This window comes from Cyprinodon variegatus, unplaced genomic scaffold (assembly GCF_000732505.1).
Source record: "Cyprinodon variegatus isolate N-32 unplaced genomic scaffold, C_variegatus-1.0 Scaffold34, whole genome shotgun sequence".
In the NCBI taxonomy this organism is placed as follows: domain Eukaryota; kingdom Metazoa; phylum Chordata; class Actinopteri; order Cyprinodontiformes; family Cyprinodontidae; genus Cyprinodon; species Cyprinodon variegatus.
The window spans coordinates 175,685-190,263 of NW_015150487.1; the positions used below are offsets into that span (position 1 = coordinate 175,685).

A 14,579-nucleotide genomic window follows, 5' to 3' on the forward strand; every position below is an offset into this window, starting at 1 on the left:
AATTCAGCCACATACCACCTTAGGGAATAAAGGATGCCAAAGTTTATATATATATATGGTTCAGCCCCTCGCGCAAAATTTTAGTTTGCGAGCGCAAATTACTGCGCGCAAAATTGGATCTTGATAAATCCGGCCCAATGAGGTGGTTTTGTCATGATACATAGCTTTCTAAAATATAAAATATTCCAAAATTAGTGCCATGTATGTTGAAGAGTATTTTTTATTTCTCTAATAAATTTATATTGGACTCCCACTTCAGTTTATACCAGGATATAGTTAGCTATTGAAACAATTGATTAAACAATGTAAAACTGCAGTATATAAATGTTCAACTATATATTAAAGGACCTTTGATATGTAGTTGTTGCTATAACAGATATTGCATATGTTTTTTTTTTCCATTCACGTATATTAAAGATATAATTTGCTCCATTGATTGGCCACTGAGTAATTGGTTATGAAGCTGTAAATGGAAGCAACCATATTATTTATGGAAATCCATGAAGGGAGCAAATACGTTGTCTTCATCCCAGTCCTAAAATTATTCTTTCTTTTTGTATTCTATAGAATAATATTTAAATAATACTGTATGTTTTGTGCCTGACTTGGAATAAACCAATTAAAATGAACTAAATCCTTAATGCACCAAAAACCACACACACCTGCAGTAGCTTGTTTCTACACATGCCTTGTTGTTTTAATAAAAAAAAAAAGTTTATTTACTTGCATTAAAAATATACTTTTTGAATGATATTTTTTCAACTCTACGAGTTGGTTTCATAAGTTTTAAATAAAAAAAAGATTTATTTTCTAAATTTATTTCTATTTATTTTTTTTATATTTTAGTCTTTAGGATGCTTAACCACATTTTTACACTTCAGTATTGCTCTAGGGGAGGGGTTTTCAAAGTTTTCCAGGCCAAGGACCCCCAAACCCATGGTGAGATGGAGCAGGGACCCCCTAATTATATATATTGTATGAAGTTGTGTTGCATTAAACTGGTTCTATAGTCACTCTACTACATTTGAAGTAATGTAATGAAAGTAATTTTATTGAAGTATTTCTGATTCTGATTCCTCGTTAATGGGACAGGTGTTGTGAATGAAACGGTTCCCAGCTTGAAACAGCTCCTGTGTGTCGCTGAATGTGTGCATTGATGACTGAAAGACATCTTCTGCCTCCATTTATCTGTTTACTACAGTGTGTTGAATTCATGTTAATGTCTATTGAAAGACATTTCAATTAGTGGAAAAAAATTGCAGGGGGGAATATAAACCCCCATGCAGTACCTCCGTGGACCCCCTAGGGGTCACGGACCCCCTGTTCAAGACCTCCGCTCCAGGGAGATTCGAACCAAGTACCCTACTGCTATGAGGGTACTCGGTTTGAATAAACCAATCACCAAGTAATCATGTGGTTTATAAACAAATAAATCACACGATTAAATATGGTTTATTTAACATAAGATCTCTTTCTTCGAAAAGTTGCAATTACCAATCAACTTCACACCCTGTGAAATTAATTATTGGGAGATAATTACAGCTCCGATTGACCATCTTTATTATCTATTGGTTTTAAAGAAAGATACAGATAAAATTAAAACCAGATGTAGAAATGTGTCTTAGGGAAAAAGTATTCAACAACGCAATCCAGTTAAATAAAGACGATCAATGGTAATTTAGCATTTTATTTTATCTTTGCAAAGATGAGAACAAGACAGATCGTAACACACAGCTCGATGTTCTTCCCAGCTCTAATCTAGACAGGGTTTCTCCCACTATTTAGATACTGCAAAAGAGCTGTGAAGGTCTCCACATGCAGTTAATCAAAGCAAGTTACAGGCAGTTGAAGAACAGAGTAAAATGTTGAATAAACCTTGGGAACAAGTCTGGCTTGTTTTGGGAATTCTTATTCTCTCTTCTAAACAGGCAGGTGTGAGGCCTAAGTGAAAACATTTCCAAAGTAAATAAAATATTGTGAAGGGACTTTTCCAACTACAAAAAGACATAAGGTCTGCAGTGCTGTAAAAACAGAAGTAGAAATCCACTAAACGTGCTTGTTCAATGAGGAATTAAAAAAACCCCTCCTTTTTGTATGAGGAAGAGGCTGCAGCATTGCCTTTAGATGCTTAATAAAAGAGATCTGTAGAGACTGGGTGGATACATTAAACATAATGTACTGTAGTTTGAAGCAAATCTGGGCAGAGGTACTTTTTGCAATCACATCTTGCAGAAGAGAAAAACATCTTAAGAGTCTGAATCTGGTTTCAGTTTGAGTTTCCATAAAAATAAGAAGGTTTGTCAGCTTTGTATGAGGACATATAATTAAAATATAGCTTGAATGAAGAAAAAGTCTGACTTCTCTGCTAAAAAAATAGAAATACTCCTCTTATAGTAGTGTAAAAATACTCGTACTTATCTATATCTTATTATTGTATGTTTTCTTACAAATATTGGGGTTTAAATGCTGAAGAGTGTTAAGTTAATAGGTTAAAATAACCAGAAAATCTGGATTTGAGGGCATTTGAATCTCTGCTGTTGCATTAATGCGCCTTTCATTGACCGACATAACCTGTTCTGTGACTCTTACTGCCTGTCAGCTCCGGAAGTTTACCTTTTGCTCTGAAGACTTCCAAACCCCTGGGAGAAATAAAATCTATTAAACCTTTTCCTGAGAAGGAAATCATAACAGACCACGATCTAAAAGACTTGCAGTCATTTAGATCAGTTAAAAGGTTTGACCTTCCTTTACCATCTAAAGCTAAGAAGTGTTTCCATGTGTTTAGGAATGCTGTTGGGTTAGTTGCCTCTGGGTGGGTCTCACAGGTTCCAACAGCTATCTCATTGCGGTTAGTCTCATTTTCCCAGAGTTGTGCATCATGGCAGTTAGGGTCTCAGGTCTTTTGCTCCGGGTTTTCACTATTTTCTGTTTGGTTATGGTACAAAGAGTATGGGGTGAGTTTTCCTATCATTTCTGTCTTTTTTTTGTTAGCTTAGGCACTCATTAGTCACATTTCAAGAAAAAAAAAATAACTGTAAAGATAAATTGGTTAAACAGTAGAGAACAGCATGGCTCTGATGGGGGCTTTGTAAACAGTTATGTTTCTATCCACAACAAGATCTCTAGCTCTGCCTCTTTTCACAGGGATCAGTGTTACACTTTCATGCTGCTTCCATAATTGTCAGTAATCTCTTTTACTATATCTTTTACAGCGGATCATTGCACTAGATACATCGATTCAAACAATAATTTAAACCCTTCGGTGGAGTGTGATAAATATTGCTGTGGTCACTGTTGGTATAGATATTGCTGCAGTGACAAAAATAAACGTTTAACTCAGGAAGAACAGAATGAATGTCCAGAAAGGTATGTCTCAGTTCTTCTTTTCCTTCAATCCAAATGATTCCAAAGCCAAACAAACAAAAAACTAAACAAATCAAAAACATTGCTTGCTCTCTTTTTTGTAGGCCTGTTAACGGTGGTAAAATTGGTTTGATTGTGGGAATCGCAGCTGCAGTTGTTTTCGCCATCATCTGTGTGTGTCTCATCGTCTGCTGTGTCGTCCCTTGTTGCCTTTGCCACAAAATATGTAAAAAACAACGCCACCGCGGGCAAGCAGGTAAGCAACTAATTTTCCTTCAGTTAAGCCTCTGCAAACAGCAGGTTTAGTGATGCAGATACATATAATACAGCCTTGCATAAAAAAACCAAAAAGCTGGACATATATTAGGATTTCGTTCTGATAGACCAGCGCAAAGCAAAGTTAAGTTGAAAGGAAGTTATACATAATCTGTTAAGATTAGCCTGTATTGATTTTTAAAGGCCTCTTACTCTAATATCCATAAATTAAAATGTAATAATCCACCTCCAGAATATGGTCTGGGGTAAATATGAGCATATCCTGGGTTTTTGTTTATAGACAGCCAGATAGGAACCTTGTGAACCAACTCAGGCCAGTAGCAGGATTTGCTATTTTATTCGTAGAGTGTAGCAATCAGCTGAGACGAAATTCTCAGATATGATATGCATTCTCCTTTACTGTAGAAGCCTGCAGATACTGTAGAGCAAAAAGGTAATATACTGACTATGGTAAAGTTTAATTTATGTTAAAAAAAAAAGAAGAAGAAAAAAAAAAGGAAAATATGATTATATCACAGTAGTTACACTTTGAGGGTTCATTTTTCTTTTGGTTCATCACATAGAATCTGGATAAAACACTTAAAAGTGTGTAGTGTAACATGACAAGATTTAAAAGTACAACAATGACACATTTTGTAAGATGTGAAAAAATCCTGTTTAATATCCGTCATATAAGTCTACATCTCAGCATCTTATCATAAAAAGTCTTTCACTGTGTGAAAACTTTACTTTTTAACATTAAGTGGTCAAACATATCTGCCATCATGTAGTCAGAGTAAATGTATTTCTTTCTCCAGCGGTAACAAATACTGTAGCCAGCATGCCCCAGCCTCCCTACTCACCATCCGGATATCCAACACCCCCTTCGGGATATCAGCCTGTTTCGGGACAAGAGGGCTTGGCGATGCCCAGTGCCCCGCCGCCATCATATATGGAGTGCAGTAAGTTGTTCATTAGCTGCAAAATCTCATTTCAGACCCTCACTCTAAGACTGATTAAAAATGATAATGATAGACAAATCTGAGGATTTAGAATTTCTAATCTAACTATTATGCAAATCTGCAGTCCGTTCCTTTTAGCATAGAATCAGAATCAGTAAACTTCATTTTAAGGAGACTGGTGTTAAAATATCACAAAGTAATCATTTATATGTATTATATATACATTTTTATGACAAGTCTTTTTATGTCAACTTTACAGTCTATATAATGTTTATAGCCTGTAAAGATAGTATTTTTTGACACTTAATAATTAATAAAGATCTTCTGATACGTGATCTATACACAGGTGTTGATGAGCAACAGGTAGCAGCTTTAGTTTGTGGTTGTTTAACTAAGTAGATGAAGTACATCATACTCTGAGGCTGTAAGCTCAGAATATACTTCATAAAATAAAATCAGAATCAGAATTAAGTTTATTGCCAAGTAGGTTTGCACTTACAAGGAATTTGACTTGGTGTTGATGGTGCAGACGAAATAGATATATATACAGAATACAGAATCTATAGCTACATACAACATAAAACATACAATATACTACATGCAATATATAGTACATAGCTATATACTATGTAAACTGTAGACTGTGCATTAATGTAACGCAGAAGGTCTGGAAATGCAAGTATAAAGTATTGCTCTGGCAGCTTAGCACTAAGATAAAACTAAAGGTTTTCTTTGGATATGGAAACTTTTAGTATGTGATACATGCCTCAAAACATATTAATCTCTTTAACAGATTAAATAATAATTGTGTCTCATCTCTTTAGCTTCTCCATCGTACACTCCAGCTCCCTACATACAAGGGCAGCCAATGTACCCTTTGACTCCTCCCAACCAGCCTTATGCACCACAGCTACCAGAGGAAGCTTCACAGCCCCCCTACAACCCCTCATATGGACCACCATCCTAAGCTGAAAGCTGCTCACTCAGTTATGCTGCATATTATAAAGACCAGATTGCAAAATCAGTGTGATCTGTAAAACTTTTGGTCATGTGTAGTTATCCTGCAAAGCTTACTGTGTTAAATTAAAAGGCATGTATACCCAGAGGTTATATTCAATGTTTATAGTTTCATCGTTTTAATGGATACTCTTGTGGTAAATGTTGAAGAGACCTATTTATTTCTGCTCCATATCTCTGCAGAGCATTTTAATTATCTCTCAAATTTTTGCACGTTAGCATGTTACATTTATGCTGCAATAAAATTATGATAAAGACAATCTAAAGAAAAAAAAGATTTAATATTGCAAGAAACATTGCACTACTTACAGAAATAGAATTTTGTTGCATAATATAGCAAGTTTCTATATGAAGCAGATTCATGCTTTTTTTATGCTGTCTTTGTTTACCTAAAAATTAATAAGATTACATTTATTTAAGAATAGATTGACATTACTACTGACTGGGATTCCTCAACTAACCCAGCCTACCAGCAGAGGGCGCCACTGGCTGACTTTTTTAAATGAAACTTTTGCTCCACAGACTAGTGTCCCCACTAATTTTGTTAATACATTGGAGGGAGCTTAATACGTTTGTAGTCACATGATCTAAATAGCAATACTCATGTTTGAATGCTAAATAATTACACAAACTCTGCAGAGGCTCATCAGTAAACTCTGATTGAAAAAAGTAAACAGATTTTCCAGTAGTAACTATGCTTAAATCAGGTATAAAAGCAGTCTATATTCTACGAGTTCATAAGTGCATCTAAGTCTAAAATGTGCTTTTTACTTCATAAAAAAAATTGTTTAATAGACACGGACTGCTGACTGATTCTGAAATGATTCTGCTGTGTAAGCCTTTTGCATTAGTGCTGAAATTATTACACTCCTCTGTTTCCTTCCAGAACTGAAATGAATGATAGCAAACAAAACTCCCTCAGGATATCATTTCAATATAAGTATCTAGAAAAAATAATAACAAAGATTAGATATGAAAAGACAGCTCTATTCACCTTTTGTCACATATATTTTTACGTTGGACCAGGTTGGATTGGTGAACTTCCTGCCATTAATAAATTAAAACTCATTTCAAACCTGCAATTTCAATTAAGTCTGGATATCTTTGCCTGATATCAATATATCTCTAGGTGTAAGACATTTGATTTATGGGTTCCAAAGAGGTTTTTTTTTGTTACTTAAAAAAACCATTTAGAACTGTGCTCCCTTTAAGCAGGTATTAAAGAAACTTTTCATTAAGCCGACATTTCTGTGTTAAAAATTTATTTTGTGTTGGTCTGCTGGAATATCCTAGTGTTTAATGCCATGTTTTTATTAACTATAAGCAGAAAATTAACAGGCCTGGAAACAAAACATCAATCAGTGTGTGATTAATTGGTGTAATATGCTTTACTTAATGAATTGTGTTATTGAAATAAATGGAATCTGCAGTGGTAATCTTCTGATTTATTAAAGAGAAATGTACATGAAGAATGCAAAAACAAAAATGATGAAAATAAAAAAGGTTGCAATTTCCAAAGCTAACCAACTGTGAATTGAATAAACGTTATGACCTGGAATTATTTTCTTTCCATTAGATTGAACTAGATAAGTAAAAGTAAAAAAATACAGTCTTATGCTCAATGTTTCCAGGTCAAATGAAATGGTGTACTTACTTTTTTGTCCGATAACTTTATTTTAGTGTTTCTGCTTCAATTTTTACTCTGTCCTTAAACATAACAGTATTGTCAATCGAATAGTTTTGTTAAAAGCATCCATAAGCAATTGTAACAGAGAATTGAAAAAAGGGGATTTCTTAGACAGTCACACGCCAGGCTGCAGCATTTCAGACTGACTTAGACGCACTATAGAAAAAGATATACAAATGCTGATTTTCGTGGGGAATGCAGCCCGTAGCATGGGTTATACCTTCTGGACCACCTTAAGACAATTATATGCTCACTTTATACTTTTTAATTTATAAAAAAAATGGTCCTTACATTGTGTAAACTGAAACAACAGGTTACACCTAAAAGAAGGAAAAAACACTTGTTTTTTGTTGTTTTTTTAGGAGGGGTTTAAAGTATGGCTCAGTAATTGAAAAACATTATGTTAAACCTGTTGTTTGTTTTAGACAAATGGAAATCTATAATAGTATAACTCATTACAGCAAACACATAGCAAAACCAGCATGCATGCTGAAAGAGAAGTACCACTCAGAGTGAAGACAAGTCACACTGTGACAAATATAGTTCTGCGGCACTGCAGCAATTACTCAGAGGGATTACGTTTTCTCCTTACAGCATCTAGGAAAAAAAATGACTCATATGCCTACTTAATATATCGTCTAACTCCAGATTTCAGGTTATATCACTACTAAATATCTACTAGTACACCAGCAGGCTTGCTCTCAGTTTAGCCTCTAACTGCGGGATTGTGTGTGGTCAAATGGCAAGGCTTGATAGGAATGCATTTAATCCCATAATAACTGGCAGCCCTCCCTCTTATAGTGCTGTTCATTAATCAATACAGTAAAAGTGCTGACTGCAGCTTTCTGTTATCACAGTGGAGGGACTAAATAAAGAAAGCTGACCCTGACTGTACATTGCTGCCATCAGAAACAAGCCCTCTCCTTGAAGTGCGGCTCAGACTACTAATGAGGGTCTTCTGGTGGGATTTCACTCTGGCAGATAATCTTTAAATGTGGCCATCTTTGTAGTTTTCTCTGCTCTTCCATTCCTTTCTTCTATTTTAGTTTCTTCATTTCTTGCTAAAAGGGGTTTTGTTCTGTCAAAAGGTGTCTGGCTTCCTGCCCAAGCTTCCATTAACATATTTTCAGCTTGTTTCTGAACATCCCACATGTCCTGTTTATTGCTCCACAGCTCTGTGGAGTCCTCCATATATTTCTGTCTCAAAGTAATGGTTCTCAACACACTACAAATAGACACGCACATGCTGTAATACTGAATGTCTGTGCCAAGTCAACTTTATTTATAGGGCATATACTGTATATTAGAAAGGATTTAAAGTGCATTGATCTCGACAATAAGGAGAGTTAATCAAAACAATGAAAAACAATACAGATAATAAACACCTGCAATGTCTATCAGTAAGAAGATGTCAAAAGAAATTATTAAATGCAAAAGTTGTATCAGTTAAAGCATATGAACCCAGTTCAACTCTTGATAAGAAGGTATGTTTATCACAGTATGTATGACAGTTTCAAAGAGAAAAACAATAAAGAACCATAAGGAGAAGTCTGGTTAATTTTTATCTTGATCAGAACTTAAACTACACGTAAACTCATATATGTGTAGTAAGCATTAAAAGTATATGGCAAAAAACTGAAATATGTCAAATATAAAGAAATAATACATATATAAAGACTACAGGAAAATTCAGCTTAGAATCTGCACCTTAGAGACAATGGATGGATTTAAAGATGGAAATTAAATGTTTGATGGTTAGCTGGTTTTATCAGTCAGTAAAATGTGTTTTGGAATAAAGTAACAGCCTTAATTTTAAATCATAAAATTGTCTTTTTCAGTCATACTATTCTAAGATATATTTGACATGTTTCAAAGAGAGAAACCTTTCTATTGTACTTCTGAAAAGTCCAACAATTTGTGTTTATTTTCTTATATGGCTAAACAAATACTGACTTCAACAAAGGATGGATTACATATTTCTCAGCCAACAAATAAAGAGGTTTATCATATCTTTACAGAAGAAATTAAGCAATTAGTAAGGTTATGTAGAGACAGCAATGAATAACTGCCTTTTTAATGTAAGAATCATGTTTGCCTATTGTATCTGTTTAAGCACACAGAAGTGGATAGATATATATTTAGCAGGTTTACTAAAAAAAAAAGATCTAATGCTAAGGGAAAAAAAAGTAGTCTGAAAATGATTCCATAAGGACAGCAGGGAGCAGACAGAGGTCAACACCGGTTCATGAAACCAGCTGTATCACATGAGAAGATCTTAGTCCTTGTTAGAAGAAGCGGGCGTGTTAATGCTGAAACCCAGAGACGCTAATCTTGTCACTCTTATCCTTCTTAATCTGCAAATATTTTGAAATAATTCCAACCCTTTGATGATTTCTCAGTAGGTTGTAAAACCTTTGTCTTTCTATCGACAATTTCAACTAACAATGTAGAATGTAATGTTTAAATTTAAAGAGCTGCTGGTATGAACATAAAAAGAAAGACATAGTTGAAGCAAAGGAACAGATACTGATAAATTGTAATACATAGGGTATTTAAGAAGAGCTGGGGTCTACAACAATGCACCTTGGTCTCTTTCCTGTGGGTTTTAATAACTTTATCAGTTTTAATGCAAATTTAGCACAGTATTGACAGCAGAAGGACACTAAATGTATCTATGCATCTATTTGCTTTACATTTTTAAGCGGTCACCAATTTTTCAAAGGTATTAGTTTATTAGAAAAAAAACGTTTATGTATATAGTGTATATTTCTTGTTTTTTGTTTATGTTTATAATTTTTTTTCTTTCATTAAACTTCTAGAAGACTTAGCAGCTTGGTTTGCAAACTTTTCTGACCACTGATGTAACAGGACACATATGAACATAATGAAACAAACATTTTAAGAGAAATTAAAGACTGGTCATCTTAAGGGAAAGAACAATCTTTATAGTAAACAACAACAACAAAAAAAACACTAAAACAAAAATCAAATGTCGGTAGGGTTATTTTTTCACACAAATTGGAATGAGGGAAAAAGTTATTTAAACTAAATGGCCTTTCCAAAAATACCACAAGAGTTCCTTTACACAAAAAAAAAACACAACTCGTTCTTTCACTACAACTCGGGTGAACCCACCGTATGGTCTAAGAATCTCACCTGTTTGTGTGACTGCTATGCATCTGTTTGTGTGAGGTTTATAGAGGCAAACAGTTGAAGTGACACACCGACAGCTGCACACAGACTGATCCAAGCGAAACAGCTCAGTGGCTTCAAAGCGTCACGGCCTCTGCCTAATGTCCAGTCACTTTTTCCTGAGTCCTACATCTGTTCTCTAGGCCTGACTGTCCCTTTTTTCTCCCTAATCTTTCCTCTTTGATTGGCTACTCTTTATGACGGCAATCACAAATTTTCAACTCTCTCTAAACAGCCTTGGCAGCTTTGTCCTGCTTTTCATTTCTGTGCCTTGTTGGTAAGTTCAGCATTCTAAGTTCAGCATTTCCACACTGTTTTCTGAGCACCAATCTAAAACGTCGAAGCAATTGTTCAACAATCTCTTATCTTATACCGCAAAATAACATCTTGTTCGATTAATTCTCTACATGGGTATAAACCTGAGGGTTCTAAGTCATCCAGGACATAGCAAGGTTAAAAAATGGACTTTAGTTAGTGAAAAAGGTTTATCCTTCATCCAAACATATTTGATAGTACAAAGATAGTAAGGGAGAGGTTCAAAGTTCTAAATCTGCTTGTGAAATGCAGTTCTGCTGATTTACATTTCATGTAGATTGGACCCCCCTAACAATAGGTCTTTGTTACTGCTGCCTGGTTCAGAGTTGTTAGGCCACACACAAGAAGGTATAAAGTGGTTGGAAACTGACTGGGCATCGGGTTTAATGCAGATGTTGTTGTTTTTCTGAGCAGAAATTCAATATTATAAAATGAAATAATAGTTATTCATCCTTTCAGGGAATTTAGGAGTCCCTGCAGCAAAACGGAAGGCATCCTTCTCTGTTTAGAGGTGTTTTTTTTCTTGTTTGGAGGAGGTGGCCTCCTTCTCTCCTCTCTCAAACCATCCATTTCCTTCATCTAAAATATGCTCTTTAAAGGAGTGTCTGTATCCTTGACATGTGGGTGAGAGGCACAGTCTTGTCCGGAGGAGCTGGCTCTCCTGACCAACATTTCTCAGTAAGTCAGGATACCAATGGCACTGATACGCTAAAAACAAAACGCTGCTCCAACTTAGATGAATTGCTTCAATCGATGACAAGCAATTAAATGAAGTTGATCAAACTTAATTTATTAAATGTATAACTTGAATTTAAGCAGGGCAAATTTAATTCAATTAGTTGTTCCCAATTGAAGCAATTCATTCAAGTTGGATTTGCATGCTTTTTAGAGTGTATAACATTCTAGTATTAGGGGAGTCCATGTTTGTGAATATGGATGAGCAGTAATTTTTTTTGTCTTCTAACCCTTCTGGTTTCCCAATAAGTGATCTAATGATCATATATTGATTGATTAATTGGTTGATTGATTGACTTTATTGATCTCACAGGGGAGAAATGTACTCGTTACATCAGCTCAGATAGTCAAAAGAGGAGAAGAAGGTGCCAAAGGAAGAAAAAGGTGCATGGGATATATACAGTATACAGTGTTTCCACATATGACAGCTTTTTTTCTTTTTTCTCCATACTCCATTTGGGTTCAAATTATGCTCAGTATAAATTCAGAAGCTCTACGAAAGCCTCAGATGTTTTATAGGGAATTTTGGTGAACAAACAGCATTATTAGGAAGACATGTCGAGGATGACGTTATGAAGGATTTTAATATAGATTTCACAAAGATGTGGTTTATCAGTCATCTGAAAATGCAAAGCATGGCACATGTGCAAATACATCAACCTAAATAACATGTTGGGCAAGGAAAAAAATTATTAATGCATCTTGTGCATCTACTTAAGCATGTTTAGTTAACTTTGCACAATTGTTTCATGTCCTACCCTGCTAACATATTTTGAAGTAACTAAATATGCTTAAGTAGATTTAAAAGATGAATGAATATTTTTTCCAGTGAGAAGCTGCAGAGAATCAGAGCTTAGCTGGAAAAATAGCTTCTTAGTCATGTACTTCAAAAATCTGTTCCTTTTCAAGGTTGAGCAGAAATAAAACCATCCCTAACAAAACCATTCCTGTTTAGCATATATGAATAATTTACTAGACATGAAATGAAATTTGAGTTTATATACATTTGTATAGATTAAAGAGGCACAGCTCTCTCAAAACCAGCTTGTTATAAACCACACAGGAGAGGCTGCATACATGTTAAAGGAAGTGCTTTGGTAAGAAAACACTAAAGCTAGGTCTTTGGAGCTGCATTCAAAATGCTAAGTAGACTTAGACAACCTTTCTTGTCATTTTGTATACAGAGAGTTTTCATGACATTTCCATTTCTTAAAGTGCAGCAGTGATCAAATGTAAACACCGTGGAAGAAAAAACATGGTGCAAAAAAAACGCATTGATATGGAAGTTTGGAGCATTAAATATATATGGTGCAATTATGCAGTGTTTGTTTTGGTGTTGCCAGTGTGAGGCAGTCTTTGACATGATTTAGAGTTTTCTCAACAGTTCAGCTGTCTGATGGCGGTGGGGAAGAAGCTGTTTTGGAATTTACTGGACATGCATCAAATGCTGCAATGCCTCTTCCCGGAGGGCAGCAGGGGGAACAGTCCATGGTGGGGGTGTGTGTGTGTGTGTGTGTGTGTGGGGGGGGGTCATTGATAATGTTACAGGCTCGGGACACTCACTGCTGGGATGAAATGTCTTTTATGGATGGAAGAGTGGCCCTGAAGTCTCCTAATTATGAAGAAACAGTGACACATGGTAAAATTTGGGAATTATAGCATCATGCTGTATGAATGCCTTTCTTCAGCAGGGACACGTAGCAATCTTAGAATCGATGGTAATATTGATCGAGCAACTTAAATGTAATCCTTGAAGAAATCCTGTTAGAGACTGTAAAGCACTTAGGATCAGGGTAGAAGTTTGCAATAAATGTAAATAAAGTAACTATCAAAGCTCAGAACAGAGGATCCAGAATTCAAGGCAAACAGACAGACCGATTTATCAAAAACATTTATTATAAACAAAGGAACAGCTAAGGCGGGAGCCTCTGCAGAGGAAAACCTCAGGTTAGTGACCACGTAAATCTGACGGAAAAATCATTAAGAACGCATGAGTCACTAACCTGGTCTGAAAGTTCAGTCTATGCCCAGAGGAAGGGATGGATTCCAGCTGAACACCTGCCAACAGCACATGACGAATGCAGCCCAGAGTGTTCCAAACAGTGAAGCCTTGAAGACTGCAGAACTGGATGACGAACAGATCCAAGCAGACTAGAGAAGGCAGGACTATCCAAAAGACAAAGTCAAAACCAGTGTCAAAGAAGTTCAGAGAAAATCGAGCCAGAAGACCAGAGATCTGAAGAATTTCCAAGAGACATCCAGGTTGGTCTCAGGAAGCAGATCCATGTTCTGTTAACAGGCAGAACCTAGCAAGAGTCTGAAGAAAAGGTCAAGCAAACAGATTGGGAGAGGAGCAGGTAGGCTCAGAGGTCCAAAGGCAGAACGGGTCAAGATCAGGCAATTAGAACACTATCAGGTATGCTAGAGAACTTTCACCGAAGCCTCAAATAATCTGGCACTGATGACTGGAAGCAGAAACATAAAATAGAGACTGAAGCAGGTGACACAGATGAATGGTGATGAGAAACTGGGCGGAGCTTGACAGGTGAATAGAATAAACAATTAAGCCAGTCATCAGTGCCAAGACAACAAGATAATGACACCAACACAGCTGCAATGAAATAGTTTACGCTAAAGCTTTCCTAGTGTAAAGTATTTCACAACAAAGTTGAGACCGAAACCCAACAAAGAATCTGCTGCAGATTTGAAAACACATATGCACTATCCATCCAGTCTAGGTTACCCTGTTTTGCTAAATACAACAGGAAAATGCTTTTTAACTATCAAAGGGCAAAAGTACAGTTAGAGCCAAAAATATTTGGACAGTAACACAATATTTCGCGAGTGGGGCTCTGCATGCCATTGGATTTTAAATGAAACCTCTACAACAGAATTCAAGTGCAGATTGTAACGTTTAATTTAAAGGGTTGAACAAAAATATCTGATAGAAAATGTAGGAATTGTACATATTTCTTTACAAACACTCTACATTTTAGGAGCTCAAAAGTAATTGGACAAATAAACATAACCCAAACAAGGTTGACTCTCTAGGA

At 35.7% G+C, this 14,579-nt stretch overlaps 1 protein-coding gene across 1 annotated transcript; it reads left to right on the forward strand.

The window, feature by feature from the left end:
- The first annotated feature begins 2,935 nt into the window (after positions 1-2,935).
- On the forward strand, positions 2,936-6,403 carry LOC107103046 (protein shisa-5-like). The gene is made up of 5 exons (XM_015402560.1): positions 2,936-2,954; positions 3,213-3,366; positions 3,468-3,619; positions 4,437-4,580; positions 5,405-6,403. The coding sequence occupies exons 1-5, from the start codon at positions 2,936-2,938 to the stop codon at positions 5,545-5,547; spliced, it is 612 nt and encodes a 203-aa protein (XP_015258046.1). The 3' UTR covers positions 5,548-6,403.
- Positions 6,404-14,579: the final 8,176 nt, after the last annotated feature.

Coding starts and splice junctions, on each gene's coding strand:
- LOC107103046 (XM_015402560.1), top strand. Junction 3,367..3,467: donor CAGAATGAATGTCCAGAAAG/GTATGTCTCAGT, acceptor TCTTTTTTGTAG/GCCTGTTAACGGTGGTAAAA. Junction 3,620..4,436: donor ACGCCACCGCGGGCAAGCAG/GTAAGCAACTAA, acceptor TTCTTTCTCCAG/CGGTAACAAATACTGTAGCC.